The 20,536-nt window shown below is 44.4% G+C and overlaps 1 protein-coding gene across 1 annotated transcript; it reads left to right on the top strand.

Annotated features, from left to right (window-relative positions):
* The first annotated feature begins 6,940 nt into the window (after positions 1–6,940).
* Positions 6,941–10,362, top strand: LOC103540279 (CD209 antigen-like protein C). The gene is made up of 8 exons (XM_070622845.1): positions 6,941–7,123; positions 7,231–7,302; positions 7,433–7,519; positions 7,822–7,884; positions 8,174–8,251; positions 8,513–8,664; positions 9,144–9,256; positions 9,648–10,362. The coding sequence occupies exons 1-8, from the start codon at positions 7,102–7,104 to the stop codon at positions 9,787–9,789; spliced, it is 729 nt and encodes a 242-aa protein (XP_070478946.1). The 5' UTR covers positions 6,941–7,101; the 3' UTR covers positions 9,790–10,362.
* The last annotated feature ends 10,174 nt before the right edge of the window (positions 10,363–20,536 follow it).

Here is a 20,536-nt window from a genome sequence, read left to right as displayed (position 1 = left end):
TAGAAAAGAATAGTCGGTATCTTTTTGCCTTCACATGGGAAAATCGCCTGGATACTGGACAGCTCTGCCACAGGGCTATGCAGAAAGCCCCACTAAGTTTCCCAGATTCTCAAGGCTGATTTCACTAATACAGAGTTCCCTAACAACTCCACTTTAATCCACTCTAATTCAGTATGTGTATGATCTGCTCTTATGTCCCAAAACTGAGTTGGATTCTCAGAAGGACACAGTTGATCACTTACAACTGTTAGCATCTAAGGGGCATAGAGCAGCCAGGGAGAAATTACAATTTTGCCTGCCTATTGTAAAGTATCTAGGGTGCTTAATATCGCAGGATGGACTTGATTGATTTTGAAAGGATTAAAGGCATCTTGGCTTTTTCTCTCCCTAAGACAAAGAAACAGTTAAGGGGATCCCTGGGACTAACCGGATACTGCGGGAACCGGGTACCTAACTTTTCACTTCCTGCCTAGCCTTTATCTACATGACTAAAGTCTGATCAGCCTGATTTATTTATTTATTTATTTATTTATTTATTTATTTAGGAAGATTAGCCCTGAGCTAACTGCTGCCAATCCTCCTCTTTTTGCTGAGGAAGACTGGCCCTGAGCCAATATCCGTGCCCATACTCGTCTACTTTCTATGTGGGATGCCTACCACAGCATGGCTTGCCAAGCAGTGTCATGTCCGCACCCGGGATCTGAACCAGCGAACCCCAGGCCGCAGAAGCAGAATGTGCGCACTTAAGCGCTGCACCACCGGGCCGGCCCCTGACCAGCCTGATTTAATTGAATGGATGCCAGAAGGAGAGAAGGCAGTAACTACCTTCAAGTCTATTTTGGCTCAAGCACCAGCCGTGGGGCACCCTAATTATAGCTTGCCATTTTTCCTCTTCGTTCGAGACGATAAAGGAAATGCCTTAGGTATCTTAACTCAAAAGCATGGAGATCAACATCGACCTACCGGGTGTTACAGTCAGCAGTGAGACTCAGTGGCAAAAGGGTCCCGCCTTGTATGAGAGCCATTTCAGCCACAGCCCTCTTATGTGAGACCACTGAAGAAATAGTGATGGGGTCTCCTTAACTATCTATGTTCCTCACTCAGTTGAATATCTCCTAAATTCATCACACTCAGCATCACGCTGTAAGCTGACTAGCCTCCTATGAAGTTCTGTTGCTCTCTGCTCCTAATATTTCCTTAGCCCGATGTTATAATCTTAATCCTGCCACTTTACTTCCAGCATCACAGGAGGAGGATGCCCATGACCGCATTTTATTAACTGATTAGCTCCTCACTCCTAGGAATGACTTGCAAGAAACTCCCATTGGTAATGCTGATCTAATTTGGTTTACAGATGGGTCTTACTTAAAGGATGGACAAGGACATTATTGGGCTGGATATGTGGTAACGTCCTCAGTGGACATAATTGAGAGTTCTTATTTACCAGAGATAAAGTCAGCACAGCAAGCTGAGTTAATTGCTTTAACTCGAGCTTGTCAATTGACCAAAGACCAGGTAGCAAATATGTATACTGCCAGCCATTATGCTTTCAGAGTAGCACATGACTTTGGAATGCTGTGTAAACTATGAGGGTTTTTAATCTCTTTGAGTCAGCCTATAAAGGATGGGAAAAAGTTTGCAGAATTATTGAATTCTACATAACTACTCAGACAACAAGCAATTATTGAAACACCAGGGCATTCCAAATCTGATACTTTGGAAGCTAAAGGAAATCGGTTTGCTGACGCAGCTGCTAAACAAGCAGCCTTGAAGGTTTGCCCCACCCAGCCTTGAGAATGCCCACTGCTTCCTAGTAACTCTGCCAACCCGGTAAAAGATTTCCTTCTACAGGCTCAAGAAATCACCACGGGAAGAGAAACAGATATGGCAGTCAAAAGGGGGGAATTTTTGACACCCCCTCGCAGATGTGGTTCAGGCCCAATGAGAAACCCACAGTACCTGTTGGAGCACAATTGCCACTGCTCCAGCATAGACACCAATTAACCCATTGGGCACCTGCAAAGATGATTTTACGGGGAAAACAATGCTTTTGGAAACTTTCTCCCATGGTGGCTCATAAAGCCTATGCTCGTTGTGCTATAGGCCCAAAGTATAATCCAGGGAAAACCACTTCCTGGGTCACAAGGTCACTTTCCCCTCCTAAGGGACCCTTTGAGGTATGGCAATTGGACTTCGTCCAAATGCCACCATCTCAAGCATATAAATACATCTTGGCAATGATTTGCATGTTTTCACATTGGATTGAGGCCTTTCCTTGCAGAAGAGCAATGGCTCTAACAGTAGGTAAATACCTATTAGAGAGAATCATTCCTGTTTGGGGAATTCCTACTGAGTTACTGAGTGACCGGGGAGCTCATTTCGCTGGAGGAATAATTAAATCTATTTGTATTACTTGCCCAATAATGCAGCATTTCCATTGTGCTTACCATCCCCAGTCCTCAGGATTGTGGAAAGAACTAATGGTACAATCAAAACTCAATTGGCAAAACTTTCAGAAGCATTTAATCTCTCATGGCCGAAGGCTCTTCCACTAGTGCTCCTCAATCTTAGATCTACACCCTTTGGTAAACATCAGCTGTCTACTTTTGAGATAATAGCTGGATGGACTATGCAATTAGACGAAGGAATGTATGAACCAACTTTACCTAAAGGAGACATTTGACATTATTGTCCAAGTCTCATTGAGGCACTTAAAAGAAATGAGAGATTGGAAGTCGATTCTTTTCACAGTGAGCTCCTGGGAGATGAAGACCTTAAGGATCATGGCTTATAGTCTGGAGATTTCATTTATTGGAAAAGACACCAGATAAAGGATTCTTTGCAGCCTCATTGGAAGGGACCATATCAGGTGCTTTTAACCCACCTGTGTGCTGCAAAATTAAAAGGTGTAAACTCATGGATTCACATTACTCATCTGAAAAAGTCTTCTCCTCCTGAATGGGCTTCAGCTCCAGTCTCTGACACCCGCCTTCGACTGACCAAGACGAGTATCTCCAAACCAGGATGAGAGGAAGACGACACCTGTTGTAGACAGCTGTCCCAAGACTCCGGACCAGGCCTGTATTCCTAACCTTATATCTCCTCATTTAAACCCTTGTAATGTTTCAACTTTATGTAATTGCTAAAATAATTGATTTCTAGATTGGCTTGCTGATTTTCCTACCCTAATACTTTACCCCCCAAGTTGATTAGATTAGAACCTAATTACAAAACTGCTATTAATTACAAAAAATGTCATTTAAGACTTTCCTAATACCGTGTTTGTTTTTCCAATCCACATCCGAATGGGCCTCTGATGGCAATGTTTTTACTAATAATGATCCTGAAACATGGCCGATAGCCCACACTATTAATAATACAGGGCACGGCGACTCTTTTTCTGTTACTCAAACCATCCAATTATCCCAACAAATTGCAAGTGAACAAAAAAAACCAGATATCACAGTAAGAACCATGGAAGCTTTTACGCAAATTTGGGATGGATATGTTTGGCTTACTCCTCACTGTGGATCTTTAAACATACCTGCACCTTTATGTTGGGAGCAAAGAAATCATTCCAAACAAAATCTACCAGATTACACTCGAAAGGTGGACTGGATACCCCCTGAGTCATGTCAGAGCACTTTTATACTTAAAGAAAGTGATTGGTTTGGAACAGACTGGTCTCAGAGACCAGGCATTTATTGGACGTCTCCTAATGGAACTCAGTGGTTATGTGGAACAAACCTCTGGCCTTGGCTACCACCTGGATGGCTAGAGTACCACACTCTGGTCTTCCCTTGGATGCAGGGCAAGATTCACCAAGAGCTAACATCTGTTGCCAATCTCCCTCTCCTTAAGGCCAGATGGGCTCCTTCAGTGTTCCGCTGGTATGACCACCTAGCGGCTATATTTGCTCCTTCCTTGGGGTTTAGAAGTTGTCATATCGCATATAGAAGCTCTGACTAAATTTACTCAACAAGCTCTTAATGATAGTCAAGCAGGAATAGCTTTATTAAACACTGAAATGTCTTTAATGTGAAAGGCTGTTCGTAAAAACAGAATGGCCTTAGATATTCTGACAGCATCCCAAGGTGGCATGTGTACAATCACTTAGACTGAATGCTGTGTTTTTGTACCTGATGAGTCTTCCAATGCGTCATCTCTGCTAAAACACAGGAAGAAGACGGTGGATACCTTAAGTGATCTGACACCCAGTCTTGTTTTTTTGGTTGGCTCCCTTCTGGTATCGGTTCTGTTTTCCGGTCTGGATTGCAGTTTCTATTTCTATCACTTCTTGAAATCCTTGTGCTAGTCATAATCTTCAAAATAATTGCTATTTTCTTTACTCAGTGTTGTAAGAATAGCATACAAACTAGAGTAATGATTACTCGATGGCTTGAGATGGTCGATCTATCTTACAAACCTGGACAAATTTCCTTTTCTGATAAGGACTATGCCTAAGAACTCATTTAAGACTAATCCTTTCAAATATATTGAATTATGGTTACTGTACTTGTTCTATGATCATTTACAATGTAAATACAAAGTGTCATAGAAAAACACATATACGATGTTTGTGCAACAATCCAAAGTTAATAGAAAATTATATAATCTATGAAATGCTTCCTCTGTTAATACATATACCTCTATGCTTGTCCACTATTTCCCCCCAACATGGACAACTGAGCAAATAAATGAGATAAAAGTCTAGCACCAAGGGACCTGCAAGCAGCAATCACCCTGGTGTCGAGGGACAGCATTTGATGATCAATATTTTCTATCAAAAGATTATAGATCAAAAGGGGAAAATGACAAATAGAAATGGCAAGCCATAGGATATATTGGGGTATATGAGGAAGCCATTTGGTGTCAACCTAATTTGGCCTGACTTTATTTTTCCAAAAAGGCCTGACATGGCCATTGAGCATGCATTGTACATTTGCTTTAAGCATTTCCTATGGCAAGAACAAATGGCCTTAAGATAAAGGTGCAACTTCCCCCGACATTGGCATTTGCTTAAGGATAAGTATCTTTCCTTAGGCTAGAAACTGATTGCTGTGCTCACCTGTGACCACCCAGCTCAAGACAACAGATCTGCCAGCCTGCTGTGTCCACCCTGCTGTGTTTACCGAGACAGCAGACCTGCTACCTGCTGTGTCCATCACACAGGTGTGCCAACAGGGCAATCTTGTGACTATTGTAAAAGGGACATTTCAATCATATGTGAAACATGCTCTTTGAGGGTATATAACCACCCTGTACACCCCCACTTCTTCTGAGTGCTCCATTCCTTCATGGAAGGACTCTCCCAGGTTATGTGGGCCCTCACATTTCAGCTCAGAATAAACTCACCCCAATTTTGATTTATAGATTGGTTACAAATTATTTGCATCAACAAAGTGATGAAAATGTTCTGTAACTAGATAGTGGTGATGACTGCACAATATTCACAACATTGTGAATGTACTGAATGCTCCCGAATTGTACAGTTTAAATGGTAAATTGCGTGTTATGTGTATTTTACCACAACAAAAGAAATGAAGGGGGTCTTTCCAGATGAAAGAAAAGAACACTAGACAGTACTCGAATCCACATGAAGAAATAACACCAATAAAGGTAAGTTCATAGGTAAATATAAAAGACAGCTTAAATGTATTTTTTTTGTCTGTAACTCCTTTTTTCCCCTATCTGATTTAAAAGACAACTGTGTGATGCAATAATTAGAATTCTAAGTTGATGGGCACAAAGTATAAAGACGTAATTTGTGATAATAGCTCCATAAAAGGAGGAGGAAATGGAACTATACAGGAGCAAGGTTTTGTATACTATTAAAAATTAAGTTGATATTAATCTGAGCTAGATTGTTATAAATTAAGATGTTAATAGTAATTCCCAGGGCAACCACTAAGAAAATAATTTGAAAAATATATAGTAAAAGAAACAAGAGAAATAAAATGATACGCTAGAAAATACTTATTTAACACAAAAGAAGGTCATAATGGAGGAACTGAGGAACAAAAAAAAAATAAGACATATAAAAAACAAATAGCAAAATAGCAGACTTAAACTCTGCCTTATCAGTAATTACATTAACTATAAATGGGTTAAACTTTCTAATTAAAAGGTAGAGATTGACAGAATAGATAAAAAAGATGATACAATTATATGCTGTCTACAAGAGACTCACTTTAGATTAAAAGAAAAAGATGGTAACTTATTACAACCAACCTAATCAGATAGGAAACCAGGAGTCCATATATAAATAAATGGAAAGTTTGATACACATAGTTTCAAGTTGCTCTCTCCAAAATACTTAGTAATTACAAAGGAGAAAAGAGCAACTGCTTAGTGTAGCAGTCACACTGGGGTCAATTCCTAGCCCCAGGTTGCAAGGGAAATGATAGAAGATATTATATCACATGCATATGGTAACCAAAACAAGCTGTGTGACCTCAGACTGTTGCTTGCCTTCTCTGTTTCTCAGTTTCCTCATCTGTAAAGCAGGATAATAACTGTACCTTTCTCATAGGGCTATTGTGAGAACAGTCAGTGGCCCCCCAGCCAAAAATCACGAGGAACACACCTTTGGTTGAACAAATTTGGGTTTATTACTTGTTGCAGTGAGGGAGAGCACACACCCCAGGGAACTGTAGGGCACATGCTAATTGCTGTTACTACTGAGTATCCATCATTGGAACAGGCAATTTATACCTGTTACCAGTGCACTGTATTAAACCTCACAGTAACGGTATGAAGCAGGGTAATTGTCCCTTTTCACAGCTGAGGAAACTGAGGCTCTGATAAGGCAAGGCCAGAGGTCCCAGGACTGGATAGGGGTTGGAACGGTGCCTTCTGGCACCAGAGTCGACTGTGCAGCTTCTGTCTCCACCCTAGATGACCTCTCTCCTAGATACGTCAGGCACTCCATCACTCCCCCGACTTTTCTGACAGGAAGAGGCGTCCCCATCCTGTTTCTTTGTTCTTCTTTCTGGTTTGGGGAGACAGATCTGAGGAGGGGCTGCAGAGGGCAACACATAGGGTTATAAAAACCATAGTGCAGAGAAGAGGTGGAGAGAGAGGAGCAGAGAGGAAGGAAGGATGGCAGAGATGTGTGGCCTTGGTGAGGCTGGGACCCCACTCTGGGGTGATGGTGGGGAGCGGAGGGCTCCAGGGTTCTGGGGGAGTTGGGATCTGGTCCTGAGAGCAGGGTTGTTCTGTCCTATTCAGAGGAGACATATGAGAACCAGAAATTGACTGAGAAAGAGCCTAGACAACTGTGGAGCTCAAGGCGCTCACCAGGTACTGGGGTGGGTGGCTCAGGAGCAGGCACCTGGGGAAGGGGGTGGCTGGGAGGTCCCCTCCAGTGTGGGCATGGCGGGGCCGGGTCTGTCCCTGAGCCTCCAGCTCTGCCCATCTGCCGGTTCTGCAGGATGCCGCACCAGGCTCCCTCTGCTTCTGCTGCCGCTTCTCCTTTCTTTGGGCCTCTTCCTGCTCCTGATAACCATCCTGATTCAAGGTGACTCAGGGGTTGGGGGTTTGGGGAACCCTGGATCTCTTTGGATTTTCCCTCTGGGATGGTCTTTGCCCTTTTCCACAGTCCCCAGACTCATTAGTGCTGGGGCGTTTGGGCTCCTCATCACCTCCTGTGTGACCATGGGCTGGTTCCTATTCCTCTCTGAGCCCATTTCCTCATCTGTGAAATGCAGCTCCCCTTCCTCTACTGGGGGGCTTAGGCTCTCGGAGACCTTGAAACTGGACCTGCACAGGGTCAGGCACACAGTTGGTGTTCATAAAGGAGAATTCTCTGCTCTCTTATAGTCTCCAAGATCCATCAATCCATGCAGAGAGGAGCGTGGGACCATCAGGAGAACGAGCCCCCGGGTGAGGCACTGGATGCCGGGATCCAGAGTGGGACAGGGCTCCGAGGCTGCCTGACCTTGGACGAACCCCCGCCACGGGGGTGAGGGAGGGAGGGCAGGAGCGGGAGGAGGAGACTGGACCCCTGCGTGAGGTAACGTTGGTCAAGTTGCTCTCTAAGGGACTGTCAGTTTCCTCACCTGTCAAATGGGCTCTCAGGGTCACTGTGACATCCATGGACAATGTTCTCCTGGGGCCCTCTCTACACCAAGCACACAGTAGGTGCTTAATCCTTGAAGCCCTCTTCTTCTAGTGGCTGTTTCTCCGGAGCGGATACAGTCAGAACTGGAGGAGATCCGTGAGCAGCTGACCAGGATGAATGCCACCCTGAGTAAGGGTCTCACACCAAGGTCGGGAAGGAGCTGCGAGGTCCCTTCCCCCCGGCCCCGCCCCAGAGGGCTGGGGACCCACCTTCTATGGCTGCTGGTCTGAGGAGGGCTGGGCAGAGCCGGGATCTTTCTCACGGGTTTCTTGGGGACTGAGCTGACAGCCGAATAGGGCGCCTGGGCCCTGGGCTCCCAAGATCAGAGGCAGGCGCAGGCGATTTGGGAGCCGAGCAGCTGTCTGTCCCAACCCCACCCCTCCTCCCCAGCTGGCCTGTGCCGACCCTGCCCCTGGAATTGGGGATTCTTCCAAGGAAGCTGCTACTTCTTCTCCCAGACCCAGAACACCTGGAAAGCTTCCGTCTCCGCCTGTCAGGACATCAAGGCTCAGCTGGTGATCATCGACAGTGCTGAGGAGCAGGTGGGCTGAGCAAGGTTTCCGTCGGAGGCTGGGCCATGCGGCTGGGCAACAAAAAGCCTTTTGCCACCCTCCTCTGCCCTCTGAGAGATGGAGGTCCGGTGGGCAAGCTGGGGCCAGGGAAGATGCAGTCAGGGAAGGCTTCCTGGAGGAGGAGCAATAATGGACTTGGGCAGATCACATGAGAGGAGCCCATGGATGGACAGGAGGAGAACTCAGGGTACCCTTGAGATCATACATAGTCTCTCGCCAGCACATATGTGATCTGAGATACAAGTTGACACATTTCCACACGTGGATGCACATTAACACACATTCACAGCATACATGCATGTGTGAACACACACAACTTGAGTCGGGGCTTTAGGCTGGACTGCAGAAAGAACTTCCGAGGGAGGCAGGGGACTACGGGAATGTGGGCAGACGGGGTGGCACTCAAGATTCTTCTTCCTGATACCCCCCCGCCCCCCCGCCACCTTCAGCAATTTCTGAAGTTTTGGGATACCAGAAATAATAGGCCCGCCTGGATCGGCCTCAGCGACCACCACAACGAGGGTTCCTGGCTATGGGTAGACAACACCCCTGTCAATCTCAGGTGACCTCGCAAAGTCAATGGCCCCAGGGGGGTGGGCAGGGAAAAGACCCACATGCCAAACCAGGGGTGCTAGGACTCTGGGATTGGAAGGCACCATCTGAGGAGCTCGGTAGAGATGCAGAGTCCCGGCTCCACCCCGGGGGAAGGGCAGGGTTCTGAGTCTACTAGTCTGGGTACAGTGCAGGAATCTGCAATTTTACTCCGCCAGAGTTGATTCTCAGGGAGGTGGTGTCTGAATCCACGTTTTGGAAACCCCGCCTCTGAATTCCCCACGTCCCTTTGGTACTTGGAATTTTGCTGCCAAAGGCCAGGGGTCAGATCCTTCAAGGGCGGGCCTGGAGGGTGGGCTCTGGCTGGAGAAGGGGACTCATAGCTCCCATGGTGGTCGCAGCTTTTGGAAAGAAGGAGAACCCAACAACCACGGAGATGAGGACTGCGTGGACTTCTACAGTGATGGCTGGAATGATGACAAATGTAACAGAGAGAACTTCTTTATCTGCGAGAAGCCCTCGGTCCCCTGCCCAGAATTCTGACGACCGCTGTTCCCCGGTGCCCAGAGACCAGGCAACTGCGCATGCGCTTTGCTGGCTGCTCTCTGGCTCCGCCCCCTTTTCTTTCCTCCCCCCTTAACTGAGGACGGGAGGACCCTGAGAGAGGTTCTGAGACCCCCTTCTCCTCTAAGGCCCATCCCTCCATAGGCTGTAGACGGTTTCTCTTCTGTTGATGGTCTCAGCCTTACCTGAGCCCCCATAATATTCCCTTAATAAAGTAATTCATTGTATTGTGTGTTCCACCCCACTTACTATTTCTTTGTCACTGTTTCAGTGACTATAGTTTTGTAATATGTTTGATATAAGCTAGAACATTGTCTTCTTTCAATATGTTTTCCTCTACTACAGTGTATTTTATTTTCCAGATACAGTTTTGAACTGGTTTGTAACTTTGGTTGGGAATAGACATAGATACATATGTATGTATCCATCCATCTGTCTATCATCTATCTATGTGTTCATTCATTCATGAGCCAATTATTTATCCAGATATTTTAAAAATGTCCTTCGGTAAAGTTTTATGATTTTCTTCCTATAAATTTTTTAAAAACATTATTTCTATATATGTGTGTTAATTTCCTATCAATGCCGTACCAAGTTACCACCAACTTACTGGCTTAAACCAACACAAACTTAGTATCTCAGAGTTCTGGAAGTCGGAGGCCCGAAGGAGTCTCACTGGGCTGAAATCAAGCTGTCTTCCTCTGCTGGCAGCTCTCTTGCTCCATCTTCAAAGCCAGCAATGACTGATTTCTCTTTCGCACTTTGTGCGGCCCTGACTTCTGCCTCTCTCTTCCGCATTGAAAGGACCCTTCTGATTACATTGAGGCCCACCTGGATAATCCAATATGCTTTCGCTATTTTAAGGTCAGCAGACTAGGAAACTTATTTCCATTTGCAACCTTAACTCCCGATTTTCCACATAGCGTGACATATTCACAGGTTCTCGGCACTGGCATATGGACATCTTTAGGGGATATTATTCTGCCCACCACACGGTGTTGCATTTTTTATTGTGCTGAATGAGATGCATCTCGGTGGGTGTGGGGGGATAATACCCTAACTCTCTCTGCTCTTGAGTTAGACAACTCTGAGGCACGTTCCACACCATCCTTCAGAGGTCACCAGCAGGACTGAGCCCTGGTAGCCCACAGCAGCCACCTGTTCAATAACACCAACTCTTTCTGGTGGCTTCCTGCCTTCCCTGCGTCACTTTCCCATTTCCCTCCTGTGCTTTCTGAGGATGACACCACAAATCAACTTCTTGCATTGAAATCCTCATCTCCGGGTCTGTTTCTAGGGGAACCGGACCAAAGTCAGGCTGGGTTCAGGTGACTCATTCTGAATGGTAGGCCAGAACCAAACCTGGTGAGTGATTGGGCTGCGACTGGATCAACCATGTCACTTCCAGACTGGGACATTTAAGAGAAAGTAGTCACCTCTCTGTAGTCTCTTCTCTCCCCATGGCAACCCTGGAACCCATAGCAATAACCTGGATCCAAGATAGATTTGCCAGTCTGCAACAGTTTGACAAGAGCGTGCCTTGGCCATGACTACGTCCTGCTAAATTCTTGAGACATCAGCAATTATTGTGGCACAGCATAGCAGATTCTTATTAACTTGCCCCCAAAGGAATTCCAGAACCACAGCTAACATTCACACACTTGGGTATAAAGGAGAGAGAACTCTTCCCAACTCACTCTCTGAAGCCAGCACAATTTACCATTAAAAATAATTCCAGTCAAATAAAAAGGAAAAAAAAAAAAATGGAAAGCCGTTGAATTGTATTGAAAACAAAAATGACCCAGGAATTCAATTGACTAAATTCAGTTAATGCTGGAAAGCCTTTTCTCAATAAAAATTCCTCAGGTAATTATTACAATTATGACTGATCAGCTTGCTTTTTTAAATATGGGGTTAAGATATCCCCATCATCACTTCTAGGCAAAATGGAGCAATGGGCTGTGGATTGACCCTCCTGCTTGAAACAAGTAAAAAAACTGGACAAAATGTATGAAAAAATGATTTCCAGATACTAGAAATTAGTGCAATTGGGTGGTCCTCGAAAGAGAAGAAATAAACAGTGAATCCTATAATTGCCCCAGCTTGCTGCCTGGAGAGAGTTTCCAGGTTGCAGCGCAGTGAATGGAAACCCAAGCAGAACTCAGAGCTCTCGATGGTTGAAGAGATAGAGCTGGGAACTCAGGCAGGCCAAAAAGGCTAGAATTCACAGGACGGAATTCTAAGGAGAGAGAATCACACCGACAGAGTTCTAAGGCTCTGCAGAGGGTCCCTGTTCAATCTTTGACTGAGTATTGGTTGATACATGCATGAAGAGAAATTATATGAGGCCAAGATAGAACCACTCAAAATGATTAGAAGGAAAAGTACTTCAGGCTCACACAGGACTGGGACCATCAGAAGCCCACCATTTATGCACCTGTAATAGGAGCAAGAAGTAGCTTTTGTTGTTCGAAGCCATTCGGAGGTTGTTTGTTACTGCAGTGCAACACTATCTAAACTGCCTGATACATGCATCGTTTCTGGGCGTACCAGCCCCACACATCCAACGACCAGCATCTGAGACACTTTGCATGAAGAATTTTCCTGACCATTGGAGTCCTCTCTGCTCATGTGCAAGGCAGCCAGGAATGCCAGAGAATAATGACCCCCACTTCCCCAGACCAGTCCTTCCCAATGACTGATGAGAGTTAATGGTTAAATACCCCAGCTTCCTTGCCCTTCTGGAAGGACAACTCTGAGGCAAAATCTTCAGATTCAGTTGCCCACCAAAATTACTTGTCTGTTAACACACTCCTCGTTGGCTTCCTTCCCTTCCGTTTCTCACTTCCTCACTGGCTTATTCACGCTTCCCAGTGTCACCTTTCAAATTAACTACACGTGAGTCCCCAGCTCAAGGTCACCTGATGGAGGAACCACTAAGGCACAGAATAAATAGAAACTTGGCGTTGAGTAAGATATGAGTTATGAGTTAGAGAAGCACTGGCAGGCATTGATTTATTTTACTCTGCACTTTGAAATTTAGACTTACAGAAAAATTGGGAAAATAGTACAAAACTTCCTGTATAGTCTTCATCCAACTTCCTCCCAAGTTAACGACTTACTAACCACAGTATAATTATCAAGACCAGGAAGTTCACATTGACACGCTATTATTGAGTAAACTACAGATTTTATTTGGTCCTTTTTTCTGGTCCAGGATGCCGCATAACAATTAGTTGTCCTATCTTCTTAGTCTATTTCAATCTGCGACAGCTCAATCTTTCCTTGCTATTTATGTCCTTGACATTTTTGAGGAGTACTGGTCAATTATTCGGTAGACTGTCCCTCAATTTGAGTTTATCTGGTGTTTTTTCTCATCACTGGGTTGAAGTTATCCTTTTTGGCAAAAATACCACAGAAGCAATGTTATGTCCTTCCCAGTGCCGTGTCTCAAGAGTTACATGATGTCGATATGTCTTGTTGGTCATGATAATCACAATTACTTGGTTAAGGTGGTGCCTGCCAGGTTACTCCATTGTAAAGCTAATCTTTTCCCCTTAGTAATGAATAACTATCTTGTGATGAGATACTTTGAGACTTAGAAAATATTCCGTTTCTCATCAAACTTTCATCCACTAATTTTGGCATCCACAAATGTGATCCTGCCTGTGACAATTATTATTGTGGTTTTTGTTAATGATAATTTTCTATTGTCCTCAATTATTGTACATTTATTAATCGGAATTCTTCTGCAAGGAAGAGTGTCCCTTCTCTTCTATTTATTTATATATTCACTTACTTATTTCGATCAGTTTTTACTCAAGGATGTTTATTTTATTCCATGGGTTGTATTCCAATCATTATTTAGTTTCTTGACCAAATTGTCCCAGCTTTGGCCATTCAGAATTCCTTCACGTTGACTCTCACATCTTGCTAACATGCCCCACCAAAAATGGTCCAGCCCCATTTTTCCTGCCTCAGTCCTGGAGTCAACCATTTCTCCCACGAGCTCTGGTTCCTTTCATTAGAGAATGGTAGTTAGAAACCAAGATTTGTGGTCTAGTTACTTTCTGGTTTTGTCTTGCCATTTTAAAATGTACAATTCAGTGGCGTTAAGCACATTCACAATGTTGTGCAACCATCCCCATCACCCATCTACAAAACTTCTTCATCTTCCCAAACAGAAGCTCTGTCCCCATTAAACACTGACTCCCCATTCCCCTTTCCCAGCCCTGGCACCACCATCCTACTTTCTGCATCTGTGAATTTGCCTATTATAGGGACCTCATCTAATCACACAATATTTGTCCTTTTGTGTCTGGCTTCTTTCACTTAGCATAATGTTTTCAAGGTTCACCGACGTTTTAGCATGTATCAGAATATCCTTCCCTTTTATAGCTGAATAATATCCCATTGTATGTATAGACTACATTGCATTTATCCATTCGTCTGTTGATGGACACTTGGGTTGTTTCCACCTTCTGGTATCGTGAATCATGCCTCTGTGACATGGGTGCACAAGCATCTGTTTGAGTCCGTGCTGTCAAATCTTGTGGGTGGATACATAGGAGTAGAATTGCTGGGTTATATAGTAACCCTATGCCTAACGTTTTGAGGAACTGTCAAACCATTTTCCAGACTGGCAGCACCCTTTTCTATTCCTTCTGGCAATGCATGAGGGTTCCAGCTTCTCCACATCCTTGCCAACACTGGTTATTTTCATTTTTTTGATGATAGCTTTCTTAGTGGGTGTGACGTGATATCTCATTGAGGTTTAGGTGTGCTTTTGATATTGGAATGTCCATTGCTCTCCATCTTCTCAGGAGGCAGAGCTAGGAAAATTATGCATGTATTCTAACCCATGTATGTACACATACACTTCTATATTCATTTCTGTATCTACTTATCTGTACACATATATTAAAAACCGTGAGTTCATAATGATACCTCCACTTCCAGTCCAACCCTACAGAGCTCCTTCCAGCCTTTCGCCTTTCTGTATTTCTAACTTCTTTCTCCAACAGTGAAAACCCTGGCTTTCATTATCCACAATATATTTGCTAATTGTTCAATCCTAGAATACACAGGAAGTAGTTTCAGAATTTCTAATTCGTGCCTCTCGGAGAAACCATCATCCTATTGTTGAATGACGTACATCCTCTCAAAGATTCTTCAAGAAAGACAAATGGCTACGGAGTTTCGCTATGGAACAATTTCCGTTATGGAGCAACTTCTTGTACATATTTGAAGGACAGCTGGGCTGCATATCAAATCCTTGGTTCACACTTTTGTTTACCAAGTTTTTTTTTCCTGAGGAAGATTGGCCTGGAGCTAACATCCATTGCCAATCTTCCTCTATTTTGTATGTGAGCCAGCACCACAGCATGGCCACTGATAGACGAGCGGTGAAGGTCCATGAAATCCAGGATGCTGGAGTGGCAGAGGGCACCAAACTTAACCACTAGGCCACTGGGGCTGGCCCTTTGAGTTTTTTAAAAAATGCTACTCCTTTGTTGTCTTGCTTTGAATGTTAGCTTTTAAAAGTCTGATACTGGCCTAATTCTTTTGACTTTGTAAATTATTTGATCTGAAGGGCTTGAGGATTTGATTTGAATCTTTGAAACTGAATCGCTTTACTAGACTATGTCTCAGAGTTGACCACTCTGGGTTAGTTTTCCTAGGTACCTGGTGAGTCCTTTCAGTACGTAAATTCAGATGATTTTCTATTTCTAGAAAAAATTTTGAATATGGTTTCAAATATTAACTCTGGTTGGTTGTTGTTTTCCTTCTTCAGAAACTCCAACAATACACTTATTACTCCTTCAGTGCCTGAAATTCCATTTTTTTTTTAAGATTTTATTTTTTCCTTTTTCTCCCCAAAGCCCCCCAGTACATAGTTGTGTATTCTTCGTTGTGGGTTCTTCTAGTTGTGGCATGTGGGACGCTGCCTCAGCGTGGTCTGATGAGCAGTGCCATGTCTGCGCCCAGGATTCGAACTAACGAAACACTGGGCCGCCTGCAGCGGAGCGCGCGAACTTAACCACTCGGCCACGGGGCCAGCCCCCCTGAAATTCCATTTTAATCAATTTCTCCCTCATCCCTTTTTACTTCTTTTTTAGTGTCATTGTCATTCTCTTTGGGTTTTTTCCTGCTTTTCTCCAATGCCCTTTATTAAGCTTTCATTTGAGTCTATTCTCTCTTGGGTACCTTATAATTTATTCTGCATCTCTGAGACCATTTTGTCTTTTTCTTCCATTTCTTTCCTGAGTTGCTTCTCTTCCCTTATCCCTGTTTTTATTTTCTGCCCATGTCAGTACTTAGTTCTTTAGTTTTTGAATTTTTGCTGTAAGGTGATTTTCCATGTCCTCAAATGCTTGCTTGACTATATTTAATTCTGTTTGGAGCATTGACTTACAATTTTCTTCTACTTCTTTTTTTTTTTTTTTTTTTTTAAGATTGGCCCTGAGCTAACATCTGTTGCCAATCTTTTTTTTTTCCTTCTGCCCAAAGCCCCTCGGCACATAGTTGTATGTTCTAGCTGTAGGTCCTTCTAGTTCCTCTATGTGGGAGAAGGCCGAAGAATGGCTTGATGAGCGGTGATATATCCGCACCCAGGATCCGGACCGGTGAAACCCTGGGCCACCAAAGTAGAGGGAACAAACTTAACCACTCAACCACTGGCTGGCCCCTCTTCTACTTCTTGATTTCTTTCTGGGGGACGTTTTCCCCCAGTTGGTTTGTGTGGATTTTCATTTCCTGAGTTTTTGCAATTACTCTCTCTGGATTTCCTATGTCCCTTCGGTTCATTTTTCATTTGGGGACATGTTTTATGATACGTAGCTCAATGGCCCCCTCTTTTGTCACTATAGCAAAACCAACTTAATGTAGCGGATTTTTTGTTTGGTTGGTGGAGGGAGTAAGTGGCGAGAGACCGCCAATTTTGTCTTGAAGGGCCCTAAATTTCCCCTTCTGCTTCTATTTCTCGTCACCACCCAATTGTCGAAGATCTCCTTTCTCTTTTTGCTTTTACTCTCCCTGGAAGCTCTGCACTTTGAAGAACTCATCGCTTTCCTAGAGTTGACTCTCTATCTGCTCTGACGTTGTAGCATTTTCAGACTTGCAGTTTGCTCCGTCTCTCTGGAGCTGGTTCTAGATCAATGTGAGATTCTCTCGTCACTTCCCTCTTCTGCATTTCCCGCAGACTTTCTCCATAACCCCTGGGGCAGGGATGGAGCAGAAGGATGAGGCATCTCACACTGCGGTTCCATGATTTTTCTCTTTTCCTCATAGTTCTTCTAAATCTTGGCAATCTCTGTCTTCCTGTTATGCCGATGACATGGTTTTCTGTCACTCCCCTTTCTCCTCTTTTGTTCTGTATTGTTTGGGGAGTAAACATTTGGCAGACGGGTAGATCTCACCATCTTGGGACGAACTGAGGTTCGTCATAGCTGTTTTGATACAAATAGATAATGTTAAAGCACCCAAAGGCATGAGTAGCATTGGTAGTATTTTTCTACGCTTATGGGGCCTCCTGACTTTGTTTGCCAGCCTGAAAATTGACCGCAACCAAACAGGGGTCTACAGTGGAGGGTGAGATGTTGACGACAGAGATTATGACAGCAGTAAACACAACCGGTATTACTAGACACACAGAGTATCAAAGAAGGGTTCAGGAAAAGTTAACATTTCAGCACTATCGGCAACAGTCAAAAGGAAGAAACAACCCAAATGCTCGTCAACTGATGAATGGATAAACAAAATGTGACGTATCTACACAATGGAATATTATTCAGCCATAAGAAAAGGAATGGAGTTCTAACACCCGCTTACAACATAGGTGGACTTTGAAAACATGATGTTCGGTGAAAGAAGCCAGGTGCAAAAAGTCATGTATTGTATGATTCCATGTATACAAAATGTCCAAAACAGGCAAATCTATAGAGGCAGAAAGTAGATTAGTGGTTGCCAGGGGGTGGGAGTGGGGGAGGGGGAATGGGGAGGTAACTGCTGATGGGTCCTGGTTCCTCTTGGGGTGACGAAAAGATTCTGAAAGTAGATAGTGGTGATGATTGTGCCACATTGTGAATGTACTTAATTCTACTGAATGGTTCACTTTATTTTTTATTTTTTGAGGAAGATTAACCCTGAGCTAACATGTGCTGCCAATCCTCCTCTTTTTGCTGAGGAAGATTGGCCTTGAGCTAACATCGAGCCCATCTTCCTCCATTTTATGTGGGATGCCTACCACAGCATGGCTTGACAAGTGGTGCCATGTCCGAGCCTGGGATCCAAGCCGGTGAACCTCAGGCCACCAAAGTGGAACAAGCACAGTTAACTGCTGTGCCACCGGGCCAGCCCCTGAATGGTTTACTTTAAAACGGTAAAAATGGGAGGCCGGCCCCATGGCTGAGTGGTTAAGTTCGCATGCTCCACTTCGGAGGCCCAAGGTTCCGATCCGGTTCAGATCCTGGGTGCGAACATGGCACTGCTTGTCAGGTCATGCTGAGGGAGCATCCCACACAGCACAACCAGAGGCACTCACAACTAGAATATACAACTATGTTCTGGGGGCTTTGGGGAGAAGAAGAAGAAAAAGAAAACAAAAAAAGATTGGCAACAGATGTGAGATTAGGTGCCAATCTTTAAAAAAAAAAAAAAGAGAGAGAGAAACAAATGTTTAAAACAATAAATAAAATTGTAAAAATGGTAAATTTTGTGTTATGTGTATTTTACAACAATTAAAAAGAAGTTACTATTTCACTAAAACGCCTCTGTCCTGGTCAGACCATTTGGACCTATGAGAAAGTTGAATCTCATGAAAATAATAATAAGTTTCACATATTTCACATATTCACAAGTTTTCATATACCCTGAGGTACACAGGGAAGCCATTCTGGTTTAAATCGGATTCAGCTTAAAATTCGTTCTTTCCAGAGCAGCCGGACTCATGGCCCACCACACATGCCTTGTGCATCTGCTTCAAACCTTTTCCCAAAGCAGAGAATGCGCTCTTTTAAAGATAGGGGTGAACGTCTCCATTCCTCTGACTCCCATCCCAGTACTTCTTTGAAGATAAGCTTTTCTTCCCAGAGAACCAAGGTCAAGCTGACCTGCTGTGTGTGTGCCGAATCGTGGCAAAACATCTCCTTGTGACTTTGAGAAAAAAATTGGTATTCCTGTCCTTCTTGAGTTGTGTTCTTTGTTCTGAAATGGTGTAGGACCATGCTGTAAGCCATACTTCCCCGGAAAGCTTATTCCCTGGGGGAAGGGAGCACTTCTGGGCTAGTCCTCATGTTAGCTCATTGAACCTCTCTCTTACGTATAGATTAGCTACTGGTTATTTGGGTCGACAAATCCGCCACTCGACATCCTCAAAGTGACAGGTTCCTGACGAATGTGGAAAGACAGGCAGGTCACCCCCTTGCCCACCTTCATGCTCCATGGGTGACCTCTAGCCAAGGCTGTGCTTCTCAGCCGTTGGTCCATAAGACTCTTCTCGAATGATCAATCTTGGCCATCATCTGCTGACTTGTTACTTGGGAAGCTCCTCCTTCTGTAGAGCAATCCCACTTCCATCTTTTCTTGTTGACGTCAGATGGAAATTTCTAGAACCCCACGGACAGACGGGCCAGTTTAAAGGGCTTTGCTATTTATTCCCAACTAAAGCACCCCATGGCTGTCATTAACATGCTGTTATGGACTGAATGTTTGTGTCCCGCCCCAAATTCATATCTTGAGGCCCCCACCCCTAACGTGATGGTATTTGGAGGTGGGGCCTTTGGGAGGTAATTAGGTTTCGATGAGGTAGGTCATGAGGGTGGGGCCCCATGATGGGGTTAGTGCCTTTATAAGAAGAGGAGGGGGCTGGCCGCATGGCAAGTGGTTAAGTTCTCACACTGGCGGCCCAGAGTTTTGCTGGTTCGGATCCTGGGTGCGGACATGGCACTGCTCATCAGGCCATGCTGAGGGAGCATCCCACATGCCACAAACTAGAAGGACCCACAACTAAAATATGCAACTATGTATGGGGGAATTTGGGGAGAAGAAGAAGAAGAAGAAGAAGAAAGAAGATTGGCAACAGTTGTTAGCTCAGGTGCCAGTCTTTAAAAAAAAAAAAAGATGAAGAAGAGACACCAGAGAGTTTCTCTCTCTCTCTGCCATATGACGGCACTGAGATGGCGGCCATCTGCAAGTCAGGAAGAGAGCCCTCAGCAGGAACCGAATCTGTTGGCACCTTGATCTTGGACTTCCAGCCTCCAGAACTGTGGGAAATAAACCTCTATTGTTTAAGTCACCCAGTCTATGTTGTTTTCTTTGTTGCAGCCTGAGCTGACTAAGACACGTGCCTCTCACTCCATTTCTTTTCTTTTCTTTTTTTTTTAAAAAAAATATTACTACGTTGCTTTTTTTTAAAGGTATGCTTTTTGCTGAGGAAGATTGGCCCTGAGCTAACATCTGTTGCCCATCTTCCTCTTTTTCTTTTTCTCCCCAAAGCCCCAGTACATAGTCGTATATCCTAGCTCTTCCGTGTGAGATGCCACCACAGCACGGCGGCTTGATGAGCGGTGCATAGGTCCAAGCCCAGGATCCGAACCAGCAAACCCTGGGCTGCTAAACCAGGGTGAGCAAACTTAACCACTACTACACCACCAGGCCGGCCCCTCACTCTGTTTCTAAAAGCAAGATTTTAAATTATCTTCATGTAGGGCTCACAACTGGCCTCGTC

Source organism: Equus przewalskii, chromosome 6, assembly GCF_037783145.1.
Source record: "Equus przewalskii isolate Varuska chromosome 6, EquPr2, whole genome shotgun sequence".
Lineage (NCBI taxonomy): Eukaryota > Metazoa > Chordata > Mammalia > Perissodactyla > Equidae > Equus > Equus przewalskii.
This window is presented reverse-complemented; position numbering and strand designations above follow the sequence as displayed.

What these genes read in the sequence shown, in the direction of transcription:
- LOC103540279 (XM_070622845.1), top strand. Translation starts at nt 7,102, where the DNA reads ATGGCAGAGATGTGTGGCCTTG. An exon ending in GATAACCATCCTGATTCAAG is followed by an intron (nt 7,520 to 7,821) that starts GTGACTCAGGGG and finishes GCTCTCTTATAG; the next exon opens with TCTCCAAGATCCATCAATCC. An exon ending in CAGGATGAATGCCACCCTGA is followed by an intron (nt 8,252 to 8,512) that starts GTAAGGGTCTCA and finishes CCTCCTCCCCAG; the next exon opens with CTGGCCTGTGCCGACCCTGC.